The following is a 17082-nucleotide window of genomic DNA, read 5'->3' on the forward strand; positions in this document are numbered from 1 at the left end:
GGCATTTTTACTGCCTCCAATTTCATGAAGCACAATTCAGTTGCCTAAATTTGCACCACTGTGTTTGTTCATAAGAGGTGTCTTAGATTCACTGCTCAGAAAAGGAAGCACATCAATGAAATTTAGAGGGTTTCGGAGCTTTGCAAAATAAGTCAGGAAAGCAGGTGTTTGTTATAGTATAATGATGACCTGATCGCTGTTCTGGTACAGAGATGGAATAGATGTTTGGAATATGTGCTGAGAATTCTTTTTTCGATTTCTGGTACAGTTCTGATAGCTCTTTGACTGTTACCATGAGTATTGGCATCCTGTTACCTGATGCTCAGCATAAACAGGAATGCTAGTTATTGTTTGCATCCTTGTGCGCCCCCAAGGTATGCACTTTGTGCAACTGATTGATCAGCTGCTTTTTTTTTCTTATTGCTTGTTATATTTGTAGCAGAAAGTTCCTTTGGTTTTTCATATTGCTGGACTGAGAAGAACTAGTAAAATTTTAAGGCTGCTTTATTCCACTGATTCATCAGATTTTCACCCTTTTTATGCTAAAAATGGCTTTTCTTTTCTGAAGTGAGTTATTTTGTATTCATCTCTATAGACGAACCTACCCGTCTAACAGGCAGAATTCCAGGTTTTCCAAAGTATGGCATGCATGTAGTCTGGTTAAGTTTTGATCCATAGAGAGTAAGTTATGTTGTGCTCTCTTAGTAAGCAAGCATTAAGTCACAAAAGGCGTTCTTTCTCAAGTAATGTATCCTGTAAGTAAATACGGAGTCTGAAACTACCATTCACCTTCTGTTCCACACTTTAAATTTTGCAGACTGGGAGATGATGAAAAATATTTGTCATATTAAACTTCGCATGGCACAGTTCAAAAGTCCAGCACAATAATGGTTTTCCTGTGTTTTTATGGATATAAAGTGAGTTACTCTGAAAACTCTCTGTAACCTGTACAGATCTAGCACAGTATGGTGTAGTTTAAACTTAAGTGAAGATTTCCTGTTAGATTGAGAATGCTCCTGATACTTGTCCCTAATTAATGGTGTGCTAGTGAAGGGATGGTTCTTCTTTGAGTGCACCTTGTTAGCCTTGCTCTTTCCTAAGTTAATGTAGTTTAGTTGAATTAAGAAATTCGGTGGTAAGAAGCCCAGTGCTGGCCTTGAGCTGAACTCAAGAATTTTTGTCTGATACTTCCTGCTGGGTGGCTGTCATTTTTCAGAGGCATTGAACTGATAGAGGCGCTCAGGTCACCTTTAGACCTAATGAGTGTAGGTGTTTGACGTGTGCTTGTGTTCTCCCACTCATGTGTGCTTGCTGTTGGCTGAGATTTCTCTCTCAGCGGTTATCCTGCTAGTATAAGGGTCACAGTTTGAACAGCACGAACATTCAACAGTTTGAAGGACTGAAGTGTTTTGGATTCCAAGATGTAGTTTGTCAAAGGTTGTGAGCCACATTGGTACTTGTTGTATGCTACTCAGCGTTAAAAAAAATGCTTACTGCTGATTAGCCTTGAGAATGTTCTAGCTGCGTCTTGCTGTTAGTGAAGGAGCTTCTGCAATTTCTGCTCAAATATTTTCCTCCCTGCACTGTGTTGTTGAGAGCATAGTCTTTTCTAGTGCTTACCCTGTGGCTCCACTGCCTTATCCTTAGCATTCTAGCACCTAGTTATGTTTCATATGTTTCTTTTTTTTTAATGGATATTGTCAGTTCGTTCTGCTTTCCTAAGAAAGAAAGACGACTGAGTGTTATCATGCTCAAAATAATTTTGGTAATTGACAAACAAATTCTGCCTTGACTGACTCCAAACTGACTGACTGGTACAAAGAACTATCTTCCCTGCTGTTGTCACCCGTGAAGTTAAAAGAGACAAGGGGGTAGGTACAGTTTTCTGAAAGATAACCTCAAGAATATCTTATCATAGAATGGCTTGGGTTGGAAGGGATCATCACGTTTTCAAGCCCCTTGCTGCGGGCAGGATTGCCAACCACTAGATCAAGTACTAGATCAGCTTGCCCCTGTCAAAACTGGCTTTGAATACCTCCAGGGATGGGGTTTAAAACCATTCCCCCTTTCCCTGTCCCTGCCTACCCTTGTATCAAATGTATTTCCTTCCTGTTTATAATTTCATTGTAAATCTTGAAAGTCCACAATGAGGTATCCCCACTGCCTTCTCTTCTCCAGGCTGAGCAAGTCCAGCTCCTTTAGCATGTCTTTATATGAGAGGTGCTCCAGCCCTCTGGTCATCTTCATGGCCTTCCTCTGGACCCTTTGCAGGGTCTTGGATATGTTGAAAAAGCTAACCTTTGTGAGCAGAATCCTGTGGTTTGAAAGTAGAACTGTCTATATCGGAAGTAGCTGGGAAAGGCATGAGCTGATTTTAGTTTGCTTGCTATCCTTTACAGCCTTGGTAAGTTCAATAAGGGTAGCTTCTCTACTAATATTTTCTCTTTATTTATTGGCTTTATTTGACTGAAGGGGCTGGGAGAATGTTTTTCTCTCCTTGGTGATTGTCTAATTAAAAACAATATTCCAGGTGATGCCAAAGACTCAAATCTATTCCACTTTTGCTTGTTACAGTTAGGGCTCGGAAACTGTTAGAGATTGTTTTGTTTTTCCCTTGAAGTCATTTGGAATAAAAGAGAGCATCCTTAGATACCTCAGCTTGGTGTTCTTGCCATGGAAAAACATTCACTTTCCGGTCTGATGGACCAGATCTGTCAGGAAAAAAAGGAGTACCAGCTTGCTTTTGTTTACTGAGTTTCTAAGCTTAGGCTTAATGTGAGGTTGGTAATGCTGTGGCCTTTTCTAGGTTAAGTTATCTATGAAATTAGGCCCTTGAAAGAGAGCACTCTGTGGAAGCCCTTTCCTCCTTGGAGGTAGATCCCCTGATCCTTCCTGACTAACGTCAGTCACAACATCAGCCTAGTTGATAACAACATCAACTACCCATTGATGACAACATCAACTACTTGTCATTTTATTACATCAGTTACAAATCATTGGAAGTTGTGTAAGGAAAGCATTGTACATAAGGTAAACTAGGAGTTCACAAGAGCACTGAGTACATGTTGTCATTAAATATATGAAGTATTTTTAGAGACCCGGTATCCAAAAGTGTTTTCCTGGCTCAGTCTGTCAACCATTGTGTTTTAAATCAGCAAATAGGAGATAATGAATCAGCTCTTGTCCAGAAACACCAACAGACACAGAGCGGGTTTTGTCTATGGTATTCCTGGTTGCTATACTTGATTAATGGAGGAGCTTACCGAGTTCATCCCTAATAGATATTTGTGGTTTTCAAATCAAGTTGTTAGATGTTTACCTTATGGACAAATGTACTTTTTTGCTTTACTGCTGATTAAGTAGTTATCAGTCCACTTGTAGCACAGAGAAAAGTTAGAAGATGTTGTAAATCCTGATAGGCAGTTGCATCCTTCATGATTTTCCACCCTTACTTCTTGTCCTAAAAATTCTGACCAAACTCAGAGCAACCAGAGGCAGCTGCCTTTCCCCTTAGCACCTATCATTTTCTTCGTACTGTAGGTCAGATTAATACTTCAGAAGAATTTTTGCCTCCCACTCAGTCTTATTTTAGTTTGTGGTTAAAGAAAAAAGAGGTAGGCTCTGTAAATCAAAATTTGAAGGAGGAATAGTTTCATTTGTTCCACCAAACATTGTCCTACCATTTTTCCCATCACCATTACTGGAAATTACCTACATGGGCTGTTTTGGGGAGGTGATTTTTTTTTTAATTTATTTTTTAAACCTCTTCATGGGTATCTGAAAGCCAACTTGTGAATGTTTATAATCCTGTTTACGTGGAAAATGTTTTATTAATGAGAAACTTTCTCTAATAGTTATTTTAAATGTACCTAAGTCACATTATTTAATACCCTTTAATACACAATTCAAACTTGGAAACCTGTTGAAAAGGAAGTTTATAATTAATCTTTTCTATACATGAGTGCTTGTGGTTATAAATACAAAGTGATGGAGAAGGAAAGTTGTTCAGACTGTGATAACTCGCTCTTTTCTTGTTTTGTAGGTTTAGCCTGTCATGAAATGGTCTAAGTGAGAGTTTCTTTCTTTGTTTGGTAATCTTTGTTTGGAGTCTTCCAGTGTTTTTCTCTGTTTTAGTTTATAAAGATGAAAAACTTGTTTCTTATGGGTCTTTACTGCCACCTCGTGGCTGTAGGTACGTAGAGGTCTTGATTTAGAATAAAGTCGAAAATTGGTAAGATAAGAAGTTTGGGATTTTTTTGTCTTCTAACCAGTAATATAAATACAAGATTTTATCTCGAACTGCTGCACCTCTTACTTCCAGGTTCTCAAAGAAAAAAGTAAGCCTCCTACACATGACACAATGAGTATAATAATATAGCCATAATCACTCTGCTAGCTTTTTGGGTTTTTTTTCCCCGTTTTCCTACAACAACCCAGAATTTTCAGCCATCAGTAGCTGATCTTCAAAAAAGGGTTTTTAGCAATAACTATGGTATTTGCATCTAGGTATGGGCTGAAAAAAGTGATATGAATTATGTTGTTTCTGTAAACACCTTACACTTGGGTACTTTATTGTTACTTTAGCCATTGTCATTGTGTACTTTCCCTTGCAAATGTAAATTCTCTTAAGATTGTCTTTCCTATTTGGTAGATGAGCATTTGAGAGAAATTAGGTGACATAGTCTGTTTTGATCTAATTTATGAAATGAGTGCAGGTGAAAAGCAGGGAATGCATTACTGGTCTGGTGATCGAAATTTTGTAGTAGGAAGAGAAATACTTGGGTAAGTGTGTGAGAGATTTCCATAAGGATGTTAAATATGTCCTGCAGAGACAGTCAGCATTGTCGTTAAGAAACCAGGAACAGATGTCAGGTAGCAAAAAATGAGAAAAAGACATGTAATAAGCTAAGGAAGTGGTGTACGTTTTATGCTGTTTCATAAGAAACAGTTATTACTATTTACTGTTTCTGTTTGAGGTTGTTTTCAACTTCTGTGCTTACAGCAGTAAAGTAATGCATTCTGGTGTCAGATAACTATAAACTCCAGCATTTTACTTCATGACTGCTTTACTGAAATTGTCTTGTGTGACTGCTGGAGAAGTGTTACATTTTATTTTTGAGCTAGTTTGTTGTGTAGGTTTTCAGGTTCCTGAGTCGTCAGGAAACATCTGTTTTGCAAATTGGCAAGTTGCTACCTGTTGTGTTGGTTCTGTGTTCTGCATGTTCAATTGGAAGGAAAAAAAATCCCAGAGCCTTCATCTGGCTCATAGTTACCTCCAGAGAATCAAATGCAAATAGTTAACACTGATGCAATAAGCACATGAAAAAATATTGTTTGGTGAACTTTGAGTAGCTCAATTCTACAAACAGATTTCCATTAACTCATAATTCCATAGTTAATTTTATATTCCATTTATATCCTTGACAACAGTGTGAAGGCAATAAAAGGAACAAATAATTGTTATGGTACATCTCTGGTGAAATGGATTATTGTAATGGAGGAAATACAGCATTTGGTTCCGAATTAAGTTTGAAAAGCAGTCTGTGTGAGCAGTTCCACTAATGAAATTAATGGGTTTTTCAAACATGCAGATTTTTTTGACCTCATATAGAGGTCTACTTTCTACAAATTCCATTTTGCAGGCAATCTTTTTTTTCGAACCATGGAGAGTGTTGTGGTTTGAAAGATTTGCTTAGAGATTTAAGCCATGTAGTATGTTATATATAATCATTTTGGATGTGTTTTAGAAAGAGTGAGAAGTTGAAATGCCAAATAAATTAGCAGTGAAAATTTTTCGAGATCACTTGGTGTTTGCCTGCAAGTGTGTATTTTTGCTGGTTATCATAACCACTGAAACTTTGAATGGCAGTAGAATCTTTAAAAGCTATTTTTTGTTTTATGAACAAGGAATAAATATTGGCTATGTGCCCTACCTGAAATGATTGTGTCTTTGCATTTACTTCTATGGATTTTTACTGTTTGTGTTTTTATTATGACTGTTAAGTCAGGATTTTGGTTTCCTCTTTTTAGAAATCTGTTACTTAAAAAAGCTTCTTATGTCTTTGAAAGATAATTGTGCTGATGGACTGAAGTGCTGAAGTTTATTAAATTTAATTTTCAAAATAAAGCTGATTTATGCTAATAAAAGCTTATGTAGTGTTTAAAGAATTTATCCATGAATTCAGTTGTTCCAGATCACATTTTGAAAATGTACCTACTTACAGGAATACAGTAGGAAATGTCATTGAATGTCAGAATTGCCAAATTAAGTACTATACTTCAATGTCAAATAAATGGAATAAGAAACTTTTTCAGTTTTGCTTTCATGCCTCTTTAGTTTTTTTATAATTATGGTATGCTAATAATTCTTTCGCTTTTTCAACTTTGGTTTTAACTAAATAATGTTAAAAACACCTCACCTCTAGGTTAAACTAAATCCAAAAGCACTTAAGGCTGTGGAAGCTTCGAGACTGATACATGGCATTAAGATGTTTTTCTTTTGAAGTTTTTGCTTTAAAATAACATCTAGAATGACTGCTGAAGAGTATACCATACCTTACAATTACTGCTCAAGGCACCTGATTTGTTTATAAACAGAAAATAAATTTGTGTTTGAGCAGAATAGACTCCCTCCTTTTCCTTTGCTAATGATAAAAGCCTAAATATTTAAAAATTGCAGTTGCTAGATTTTCATTAAATTACTTGGTGGTAGTGATGTGTCTTAATCATGTTGATTACAAAAGCAGAACATTGTCATCACTTGGAAGACTTCTCTGCTTTCTTTAGGAGAATTTCCTTTTTGTGAGGGTAAAAAATGCTTTTATTTCACAGGGATGGAGTTTGTTTTCTATTTCCTTGAAATGGAAACATGCTCAGTGACAGGGCATCTAATGCTGTTTTTCCTTCCTTTTTCTCTTTTTTCGATTTGTGTTTCAGAAAATCTTTAAGGCTAATGAAAAGCATACAGATAATAAAGTGCAATGAAAATCCAGATTGACTGAGAAAGCTTTGGGTCTATAACAGTTTGAATGCTTGTTTTTATTTTTTCCTTAAAAATTGGATGTAATCTTGCAATATGTTTTTCATTTTCAGGTTCTTTTGTCCCCCTCCGTGTGTGTATCTTATGGGCAGTGGATGGAAGAAAAAAAAAGAGCAAATGGAACGGGATGGTTGCACTGAGCAAGAGTCACAACCCTGCGCCTTCATTGGAATAGGAAACAGTGACCAAGAAATGCAGCAGCTGAACTTGGAAGGAAAGGTAGGAGTGTAATAATGCATTAAGACCTCCACAAAGGATGTTATAACTATGCAATGTCTTTCAGGGCATGCATTGGCTTATTGTAATTTCAGCTATTCTGTAGCAGATACTACATGAGTCATTAAAAAAAAAGCCTAGAAGATATACAAGACGATGGAGTCAGTGGATGTGGCTCATGGAATTACAGCATGGGGCTAACTTTTCATCTGTAGGGTCTCCACTCAGTTCTGTTAGGTTATTTGGTAGGCCTCAGTGGTTAACTGAAGTAAGGTTGTTTGCCAAAACTCCTTGTCTGTCTTACTGGTTTGCACAAATGGATAGTATCAAGGAAGCATCTGAACAACATCTGCTGCTGAAGTAGTCATTAAATTCCTTTGCATAAAAGAACATTTTAAGTGCTGCTTTATATGTATAGTACAGTTTTTGTAGAGTAATATAAATTCCTACCAGATTTTTTTAACATATTTGTGGTGACTTAAACAACTGGAGTAAATCTGGCAGCACGTAAGAGCTCATTTTATCTGGTTGTCTAATTATGCAATATTACCTAGCTGATTACTGCATTTTATTTGCAGCACCATCTCCTTAGAAATGTTTTATGCGTTACTGCATGTGTGTTGTTTTTTCTTTTCTTCCAAATATATAATGGAATCCATCTAAATTCCATATTGTGTTTACTCTTCATGTTGCTGCCGTGGAAGGTCAAGGTCACCAAGCTAGGTCAGCACGGATTAGATTATTTGGATTTGAACAGATTCTTTGAATGGTTCTGAAAACTGACTTGTTATTTCCATGAGCAATTACTAACTGTGGGAGTTGTCACAAAATACATGCCATGTCTGCCTTACAGCTTAGAGCACGTGGTTTCACACAATCCTACTACAGGTTGTATGGCTTAAAGATTTTTTAGTATAACTTCTCAGAAACATGTTTGTTATACCAAGGTGGACACTGCTCTTGTATATGCTTGTTTCTTAAAATGAAAGATAGCTGAAGTTTTTCTGGAGCTCTTTAATCTCTTCTTGTTGCCTAGCTTAAGCATTTAGCTCTTTGTAACTTTCCAGTGACTTCAAAACTCAATCCTCTCCAATGCTTTCAAGGAAAGCTTGGTTTAATGTTTGGTGGTGGTGCTGGTGATGTTTCATTTGTCTTTTTTGGTTGTTTTGTTGTTTGTTTGTTTGTTTTTGCACAAGCAGTTTCTTGTGCATATCTGCTGTACTGACTTTATAGCCATACTTGAATGTAACTTTTAGTGGTGCTCTTACCCTCTCAGATGTGGCTTTGATACAGCTACAGTCTGTAATCACCTGCTTTCCGGTCTTAGTAAGGAGATGAATTACTGAAGTAAGATGCTGTACTTCACAAAGCTAAAAAGTAGTTTATAAATGATTTCCATATGGAAGGATTCCATACATATTAGAGAAAAAAAAAGTCAAGTGTTGTTATTAGTGGGGAAGAGAGGAGAAAGCAATTTTTGATCTGTTTGAGAAACTGGTACACCATTTCCATTCACAATTACATATGGAGCTCCTTGTACTGAGCTAATTTGAAAAAGGGAACAATAATATGTTTTTACCCACAGAATTATTGCACTGCCAAAACGTTATACATATCAGATTCAGACAAGAGAAAGCACTTCATGCTATCAGTAAAAATGTTCTATGGCAATAGTGATGACATCGGTGTGTTCCTCAGTAAACGAATCAAAGTCATCTCCAAGCCTTCTAAAAAGAAGCAGTCGCTGAAAAATGCAGACTGTAAGTATTTTACAGTTCTTTTCTTTCTGTAGCAATTTTTTCTCCATTTTGTTTTTAATCTATTGAGGTGTGACAACAGTATAACATATGAAACTTTCAATTAAAACACAGCAGTATATTTTAAAATGTTCCTATATTGATTATGCTGTCTAGTTTTATACATTCACAATTATTTAGTAAATACAAAAGATCCACCCAAAACCTTTATTCTGAGGAGTAAATCCTTATAAGCAAATTCATAAGGAATGCTCTGTCTCAGCTTTCTAAGCTGTTGAATCCCTTAAGCTGCCTTGATCTGGTGCTTAGGATGTTTTGATCAGTAGTGAAGAGATAACTTTCAGATTGTGGTAGGAATACTTCCATGTTTCCCAGACTGTACCTCTTCATGTCACAGCCACCTTCTTTCTGTCTCATGCCATTTTTGTGTTTTTATTTTTAATATATTTTGCATGGTCACTTTTAAATAATTGGTTAAGAAATCTGTATGATGATATTCCACCCAGGTTGATTTGCTTGCCCTATTTTTTAACTGAAGGTATCTCTGGTGCTATTGGGAGTGTTTTTGCTTTTTCTCCGAAGTTTTTGCCTGCTACCACTGGAGCACCTCAAGAGATGCCGTTATTTTTTTTGTTTTTCTCTCTTCACTAGTGCTTTAAAGGGCTCTTCCACCTGTGTTGGGCTGGAACCCATTCTCCTATGGAATGTGGATCTCGGGGCTGCTAGCTTGCCACATGAATAAAGGCGGTCTGTTGCTGTGCAGTTTACGCCCGTGGGCTCAGAGTATGCACTGTTGACTTTGTATTCAGATAGTTTTGTTGGGCAGCGAATATGAACTAAGCGTTTTCAGTAGTAAATATTAACAGTAGAAGAAACGTGCCTGTATTGCTGACAGTGATAGTAGCTGAATTTTTTTAGGGGCGCAGACAGCCTTTCGCCCTCTTGAGTCATGAGAAAGTTCAGATCTGAGAAAATTTCAAGTTGCATGGTTACAATTTTCTGTATTTGTCTGTTTTCATTTCAATTGGTTGCGATTTGTAAGAATTATTTTTCTTTATACTTCAAATGCAGTGACCACTGAGAGTAGTCTTAAATATTTCTCAAGGGTGAGCTAATGCTTCTGTTCAAATAATCAATTATTTGAAAGCTGTGAAAGGAGAATTTTCAGCTGGCAAGCACTGGCCCATTTGGCCAAGTGGCAGAATTTAGTGAACTAGCATGCCTTTGAAGAACAGCCTCTATATGTTTCCCTCTTATAATTTTGTAACTCTTCTTGGTCTGTCACAAATATAAGTATCAGATAATTCAATCAGTAATTGAGAATTATTTATTGATTTCCAATATTCATCGACTTATTTTATTGTATTTGTGACTTCTTACTTTTCTTTGTAATAATAACAAAGTAATTTTATAATCTGAAGTCTGTATGTATTCCTTGCAGTATGTATTGCATCAGGGACAAAAGTGGCACTATTTAATAGACTTCGATCCCAAACAGTTAGCACCAGATATTTGCACGTAGAAGGCGGTAATTTCCATGCCAGTTCACAACAGTGGGGAGCATTTTACATTCACCTCTGTAAGTAAAAATGAAGGAATATATATTTTTAACTTCCCTCCCTCCACCCGCACAAAAAAAGTCCTTTGTTTTTCTTCCTTATTAATTGCCCAAGCACAGATTTGTTTTGTTACCAAATGTATATTTGATGTAGTAGTGTGGTATTAAGTGTTCCTCGTACTGAGAAAAACATTTATTTAAGCAAGTAAGGTGGAACTTCCTTTTTCATGCAGTGGATGATGATGAATCGGAAGGAGAAGAATTCACGGTGAGAGATGGCTACATTCATTATGGGCAGACTGTCAAACTTGTATGCTCCGTTACTGGCATGGCACTCCCAAGACTGGTAATGTTTAATTCCTCCACTGTTAAAGTTAACTTGTATGTGGCTGCTTAGTGTTCTTTGTAATTGGATTTTCACTCTTTACAGTTGTGGCTTTGTACATTTAGTTTTAGTAATACGCATTTTATATGAAAATGACATTTGTTTCAATGAAAGCATATTTTTATATCTGCAGGTTAATGCTAAAAGAACAGCTTGTAAGTTAAGCGCAAGGAACTTTTCAAGACTCAAACCTACCTAAGTAGGTTAATCTGCAAGCTGTCATTAAAAAAAAGTAGGTCTTTTTAAAAGCAGTGATGTAGGTCCCACTGTAGCAAAATACTTCATTCATTATTCAATATCAATACTTCAAGGCTTTGCGACCAGTAGGACAATTTTGTTTTTTGACTTCAGCCTCGATTTAAAAGTATTCTCCTGATTTGAAGCTAGAAGATAGTTAGCTAAGAAATCTTTGAACACTATGGCTGCTGCTTCTGCTGATGTTTTATAACATGAAATATTAAACTTTTTTTCTAGAAGTTGAGATAAAATTCCAGTATTCCAACATATTTCTACTGCCTGTAAGGGAATAATTTAATTTTTAAAAATAAAATAATATTCTGAACTAAGTCAACATTTTTTTGTGCCAGTAACAATTGTTCTTTTCAGTTGGTTATTTAAATGTTACTTAAAGGTAACTGTTAAGATAACCAGTGATTGTTGTATTTGCAGTATTGTGTTTAAGGCCATCTCAATACATCTAGAGTAGATCCTTATTTCTCAACTGGTTTGGTTCAGCAGCCAGTCTGCCATAGAATGTTAATCGATACTATCAGTGTTGGAAGCATGTGCTTCTGTAGAAGACTACTGATAGTTGACCTACTTTTCTTTCATTGTCAAGAAACAAACCAAAAGTAGATTTTGCTGAATCTCAGACTTCTTTTTTCTTGCTGTTGGAATGAGGAAAAAGGTGAAATACGTACGCATACAGCATTCTGAGGGAGTAGTACTGATTGCAACTGGAATATTGTGTTATTGATGAAAAATTATTAGAAATTATGAATCTGATGTTATTAACACAGGAGGCTTGGAAACTTGAAAATTATGATTGTTCACTTCCTGTACTTAACATTACATGCATAATCTTCAGTGTAATCTTCAATGTAATGAGGTACAGAAATTGTCCTAAATGTGCATACAACTTTCATTCACAGATAATTCGAAAAGTAGATAAGCAAACAGCATTATTGGATGCAGATGATCCAGTATCACAGCTCCATAAATGTGCATTTTACCTTAAAGACACTGAGAGAATGTATTTGTGCCTTTCCCAGGAGAGAATAATCCAATTTCAAGTGAGTTGTTTAACTTATTTTGATAGATGAAAAGCATGGTTGCAGACTTTTCCCAAATATTTACAAATATAGATGAATGCCAGTTTTGTAGTTGGTTTTGAATGAGAAATTTCTTTTGAAAAATCAGCAAATAGAATTCATTATAGCCTTTCATGATGCACTTAGCAGTGTTGAATTGTCTTCCTCTTGGCTAAGTGTAAATAGTAGAGTAAAGCTACAGAAATTTGATTTGTCAATAAATAATGTGCTAATTTGTCTTCAGTAATTTTTCTTCATAGGTGGAGAAAATTATCCCCAGTGAGTTACTTTTATGGGAAACAACCCGAAGAAATAGCTGCCTAAAAAAATAATAGCTTGCATTTTGCTTTGACATCTCTTAATATGCCAGCAGACTGCTTTAGTCTTGTGTGTGTTAGTGTGCTTTTAGCAGACTTCTACTGTGGTAATTCCAGGCAATAGCAGGAGTGGTAATCAGATTTAATCTCAACTGAGAGATCTCTTTAAAAATCCAGGGCTGCTCAAATAGTAAAGGGTATTGAGAGAGAATGCTGTATTCCAAGAAAGGCAACAAAAGATCAGGAGTTTCTTAGAACAGTTCTAGTTTCCAGAGGAATAAAGGTAGAAGCAGGGAAGTGGAAAGCTAGCATTTTTAAGGGAGGGGGCAAGAAAGATTGGTAAAGTCTCAGGTAACTTCTTTCCACTATCACAGTTTAGGATAGAATACAAGAAGCTTTGTTAGTATTTCAGGAAGCATTCATAACCTAAAGGTCAGAAGTGGACAAGGCCTGTCGTTTCTTCCACTAGGAGATAGCAGAGATATCTATCAATGTATTTTCTTGTAAAGCAGAATGGATCTTTGCCAGGAAGAAAAGAGAGCAATGAAACAGGAATTGCAGTGTCTCAGAGTCAGCCTTGCTGTTGTTTGATCTTTTTCTAACTGCTTTGTGGGAAGGCTGAATGAACTAGGAACTCCTGCTACTCTGACAGCTGCTGGAAATGGCTGTGGAACTGCAGGGGCATACTAACACTCTTTAGTATCATGATACTTGTGGAGCCCAGTCTGAAAAGAGATCCAAACTTTCCATGTGGAAGGATGAAAGGACACCCAACTCTTTTTTTATTCTGCTTGTTGAATAAAATCTGTTAACATGCACATCAGACTGTAATCACTTTTTGGTAACTGGAATCATGACAAAATATAAAAAAATATATATAAAATCTTGCTGCCAGTGTCAGGAAATACATCTCATTTTATCTGTTTCTTCCCTTGGACCAGAAGACAAAGACTGGGGAAGAAAGCACATGTGCCATCTTTCACTGAATATTGATTGCTGAATCTAGTTTCTGAAGTAGGTGTCTAGCCAGTCTGTGCTCACTTTGTGGAAGAAGAGCCACTTGTTCATGAGTGAAAAACCACAATTCTTTCATGAGTGAATGAAAACATCCCTGTATAAAGAAATAGAAGACTTAAAGCAGAAGGGGTATATTAAGCCAGCAGTTCAGCATGAACTACTTAAAAAGAGCTGAGATTGTTTACTGGAGTGTACCAGTCAGAGCTCTTTTCGAAGACTCATACGCTGCAGGCTACAGAAAGGATTGTAAATAATGCCATGCTTGATCAGAGCGTAGTCATTGTCTAAGAGCAGCATTAGTAGATGCTGTTTATAGAAACAGACAGACCTGGTCATTTTATGAAGTCATAGATTCATAGAATGTTTTGAATTGGAAGGGACCTTAAAGATCATCTAGTTCCAACCCTTGTTCTGTGTGCTCAGTTGCCACTAAAAGATCAGGTTGCCCAGGGCCCCATTTCTTCCTGACCTTGAACACCTCCAGGGATGGGACATCCACAGTTGCTCTGGCCAGCCTGTGCCATTGCCTTAACCCCATCTGTGGCATTTTCTTTCTACTTCAAATCAGGTGTTTAGCAGAAATGATGGAGCTAGCCAAGGATCTTGTTCACTTCTGATATCTGTGTGTTTGTTTGGTAGGAGTTAAAGCATGTCTGTCCATTCAAGCCAGCGGGAAAATGTCCTTTGTCAAAATAGTATACAACAGTTTCTCTTTTGAAGTTGGGCTAGTAATTTTTACATTTCATATGCTTCTAATAAAAATATTAGTTGGGTATTAAGCAGGGAAAGGTCAGTGGTTACTGTCCTCACTGTGCTATCTGTCTTGCAAGCTATTTTATAGTAGAGGTTTTTAATCTGATCATATCAGAATGAAGAGTCTGCCTGAATTCAGCTTTGGTCCTGACTTCATTTCAACTAGCCAATTTGTGTTAGATTTGTGAAGTTTATCTAATGTTTTTTTGAGAGTAAAGTAATATAACTGATTGGATGGATGGTTGTATATCAAGATGCCCCTAAAACTTTATGTAAGCAAGCAGAATTTAGCTATTAAAAGTTTTCTCGTCTGTTTTTTTTTCTGTCTGTGATTAACCTGTGCACAACTTTCGTATTGCAAAATAATGGAGTTGTTCAGAGTGGGCTTTTGCTGCCATAAAAGAAACAGTACACAAAGATGTAAAACTGATGCTACGTGATTTACAAAGAGATAGCAAAAGTTTCTAGCTTATGTGCAGGGTCTTCATTTTGGCTTCTTCCATGTCTTTGAACAAACATTGGAATATTAGCTTGTTTTTTTTATCTTTTTGTAGATAAAGAACAAGTTCTTGTTCTTAAATAAGTGCTTGGTGCTTGGCCAGGTATAATTCATAACATGAGAAATATTCGGTGCTTTCTGTTGGAGGTTAAAGATGGAGAAACATATGATGAAAGTAATAAATATTGTTACTGACTGAGATGCTTTTTAGCTCTCTGTCTGTCAAACAGTCCTACAGATCAGACTTCAAACTTACTTTCTTTTTAAGGCCACTCCATGCCCAAAAGAACCAAATAAAGAAATGATTAATGATGGAGCTTCTTGGACAATCATTAGCACAGATAAAGCAGAGTACACATTTTATGAGGGGATGGGACCTGTCCATGCTCCAGTGACACCTGTGCCTGTTGTAGAAAGTCTTCAAGTAAGTGATGTATTTGTTTGTTTATTTTCATAAACTCTTTCACATGAGATTATTCTTATCATAGTGATTCAAATGTTATAGTGCTTTTGTGGGCTACTGTAGGAGAAGACTCCTATCAGCTTTATATAAGATAACTACATTGCAATGATTTTGCTCAGCTACATTTCAGAATGTGTATCACATGAATACTATTAATATTGGTCACATGAATAATAATAATATTGCTCTATACATTAAGAATTTTATTTTCTAGAATACTATGGTGGTGATATCTTTAGGACTTTCACTTCCCTTCTGGTTATTTAGAAAAGCATTTTCTCTTGAAAACTCTTGAAAACTCTTGAAACAGCCATTTACTCATCAAACATTATGAGTAAATTGAGAAAAATGAGTAAAATGAGAAAAATTATGAGGCTTGAAACTGTGTTAAGAAAATGTGCTATCTGCTGTTGAATAACTTAAAGCTCTCCTAGTGTTCTCTGGAAGATGTTGTTCTTTGTTTGGTAATATCTTTTTGAGTTTACTTTTTTACAGTTCACTTATGTAGGTCTGTTTATTTTTATGTCATCCAACTGATACCAGTAGCACATTTTACAGTTCATATGTGCACTAAAAAGAATTTTTCTAGGGTATTTTTCTTCTTAATTAAAGTGTTTCTTTTTTGTGGGTTTTCTTCTGTTGTCCTCGTCCCCTCATCCAGTTGAATGGCGGCGGGGATGTAGCAATGTTGGAACTTACAGGACAGAATTTCACTCCAAATTTACGTGTCTGGTTTGGGGATGTGGAAGCTGAAACTATGTACAGGTATGGTGTTTCCTGCTACTTTTATGGGATGTTTTTCACAGTGAATGCTCATTCTTTAAGGTTAAGTTTTGTTTACTAAGTTGACTCTCCTGTTTTTCAGATGTGCAGAGAGCATGCTATGTGTTGTTCCAGATATTTCTGCATTTCGAGAGGGTTGGAGGTGGGTCCGTCAACCAGTCCAAGTTCCAGTAACTTTGGTCCGTAACGATGGCATAATTTACTCCACCAGCCTTACCTTTACATACACACCAGAACCAGGGCCACGACCACACTGCAGTGCTGCTGGAGCAATCCTCAGAGCCAACTCAAGCCTCATGGCTTCCAGTGAAACAAATGCAAACAGCGAGGGAAGTTACACAAATGTCAGCACAAATCCAACCAACGTCACATCATCTACAGCAACTGTAGTTTCCTAACTACCGTTGTTTGTTTGGACTCTAACTGACTTTTAAGTGCTACGTTCAAGAGAACTGAACAATTTTTGTGGTTTCATGGGAAAACACCTTTCCATTTTAGATGATGGTATTTCGAACCTGGTTACCTGCAAGTGCTAATCTTAAATATAGAAGCCACAATAAAAAAAAAAAAAAAAAAAAACGAAACATCCAAAACATAAGAACTTTATTGAAAATCTATTTTTCAGCTGTTTTTTTTTTTAATGGGCAAGAAATAAAAATGTGGCTGGGATACATGTTGAGCAAACTAGAAAACATGAACACAACATAGTTTTTATGGACCAAGGAACTTGTATAAGCTTTAGTATAAAAGGTACATTTTCACCATACCTTTTTTGTATCACAACATATAGTACACTTTTGTTACCAAATAGTTTATATTTTTTGTTCTCTGAGCTTTTGCTCCGAAGTATATTCAGGTTCCAAGCCTGACCATGCTTGTATAATCTAATTACCATACTCTTCCAGTTTTAAAAAAAAGTATATATATTTTTGGTCTGTGGCTGGAACTGTTCCTTTTTTTAAACTGAAGTCTTGTGACTTTTTAT

The 17082-nt window shown here is 36.4% G+C and overlaps 1 protein-coding gene across 3 annotated transcripts in view; it reads left to right on the plus strand.

The window, feature by feature from the left end:
• RBPJ (recombination signal binding protein for immunoglobulin kappa J region) overlaps window positions 1-16676 on the plus strand; it is a 90973-nt gene extending 74297 nt beyond the window's left edge. For all 3 annotated transcript variants that reach the window (XM_042811871.1, XM_042811870.1, XM_042811872.1), the window contains exons 4-11: window positions 7093-7258; window positions 8841-9015; window positions 10454-10591; window positions 10804-10916; window positions 12107-12247; window positions 15120-15275; window positions 15976-16079; window positions 16180-16676. In XM_042811871.1, coding sequence (XP_042667805.1) covers window positions 7093-7258; window positions 8841-9015; window positions 10454-10591; window positions 10804-10916; window positions 12107-12247; window positions 15120-15275; window positions 15976-16079; window positions 16180-16495 — 1309 coding nt within the window. In that variant the 3' untranslated portion in view covers window positions 16496-16676. The remainder of the gene's footprint in view (window positions 1-7092; window positions 7259-8840; window positions 9016-10453; window positions 10592-10803; window positions 10917-12106; window positions 12248-15119; window positions 15276-15975; window positions 16080-16179) is intronic.
• The last annotated feature ends 406 nt before the right edge of the window (window positions 16677-17082 follow it).

This window comes from Centrocercus urophasianus, unplaced genomic scaffold (genome assembly GCF_019232065.1).
Source record: "Centrocercus urophasianus isolate 14NV4802_14NV808 unplaced genomic scaffold, USGS_Curo_1.0 seq_13, whole genome shotgun sequence".
Classification (NCBI taxonomy): Eukaryota; Metazoa; Chordata; class Aves; order Galliformes; family Phasianidae; genus Centrocercus; species Centrocercus urophasianus.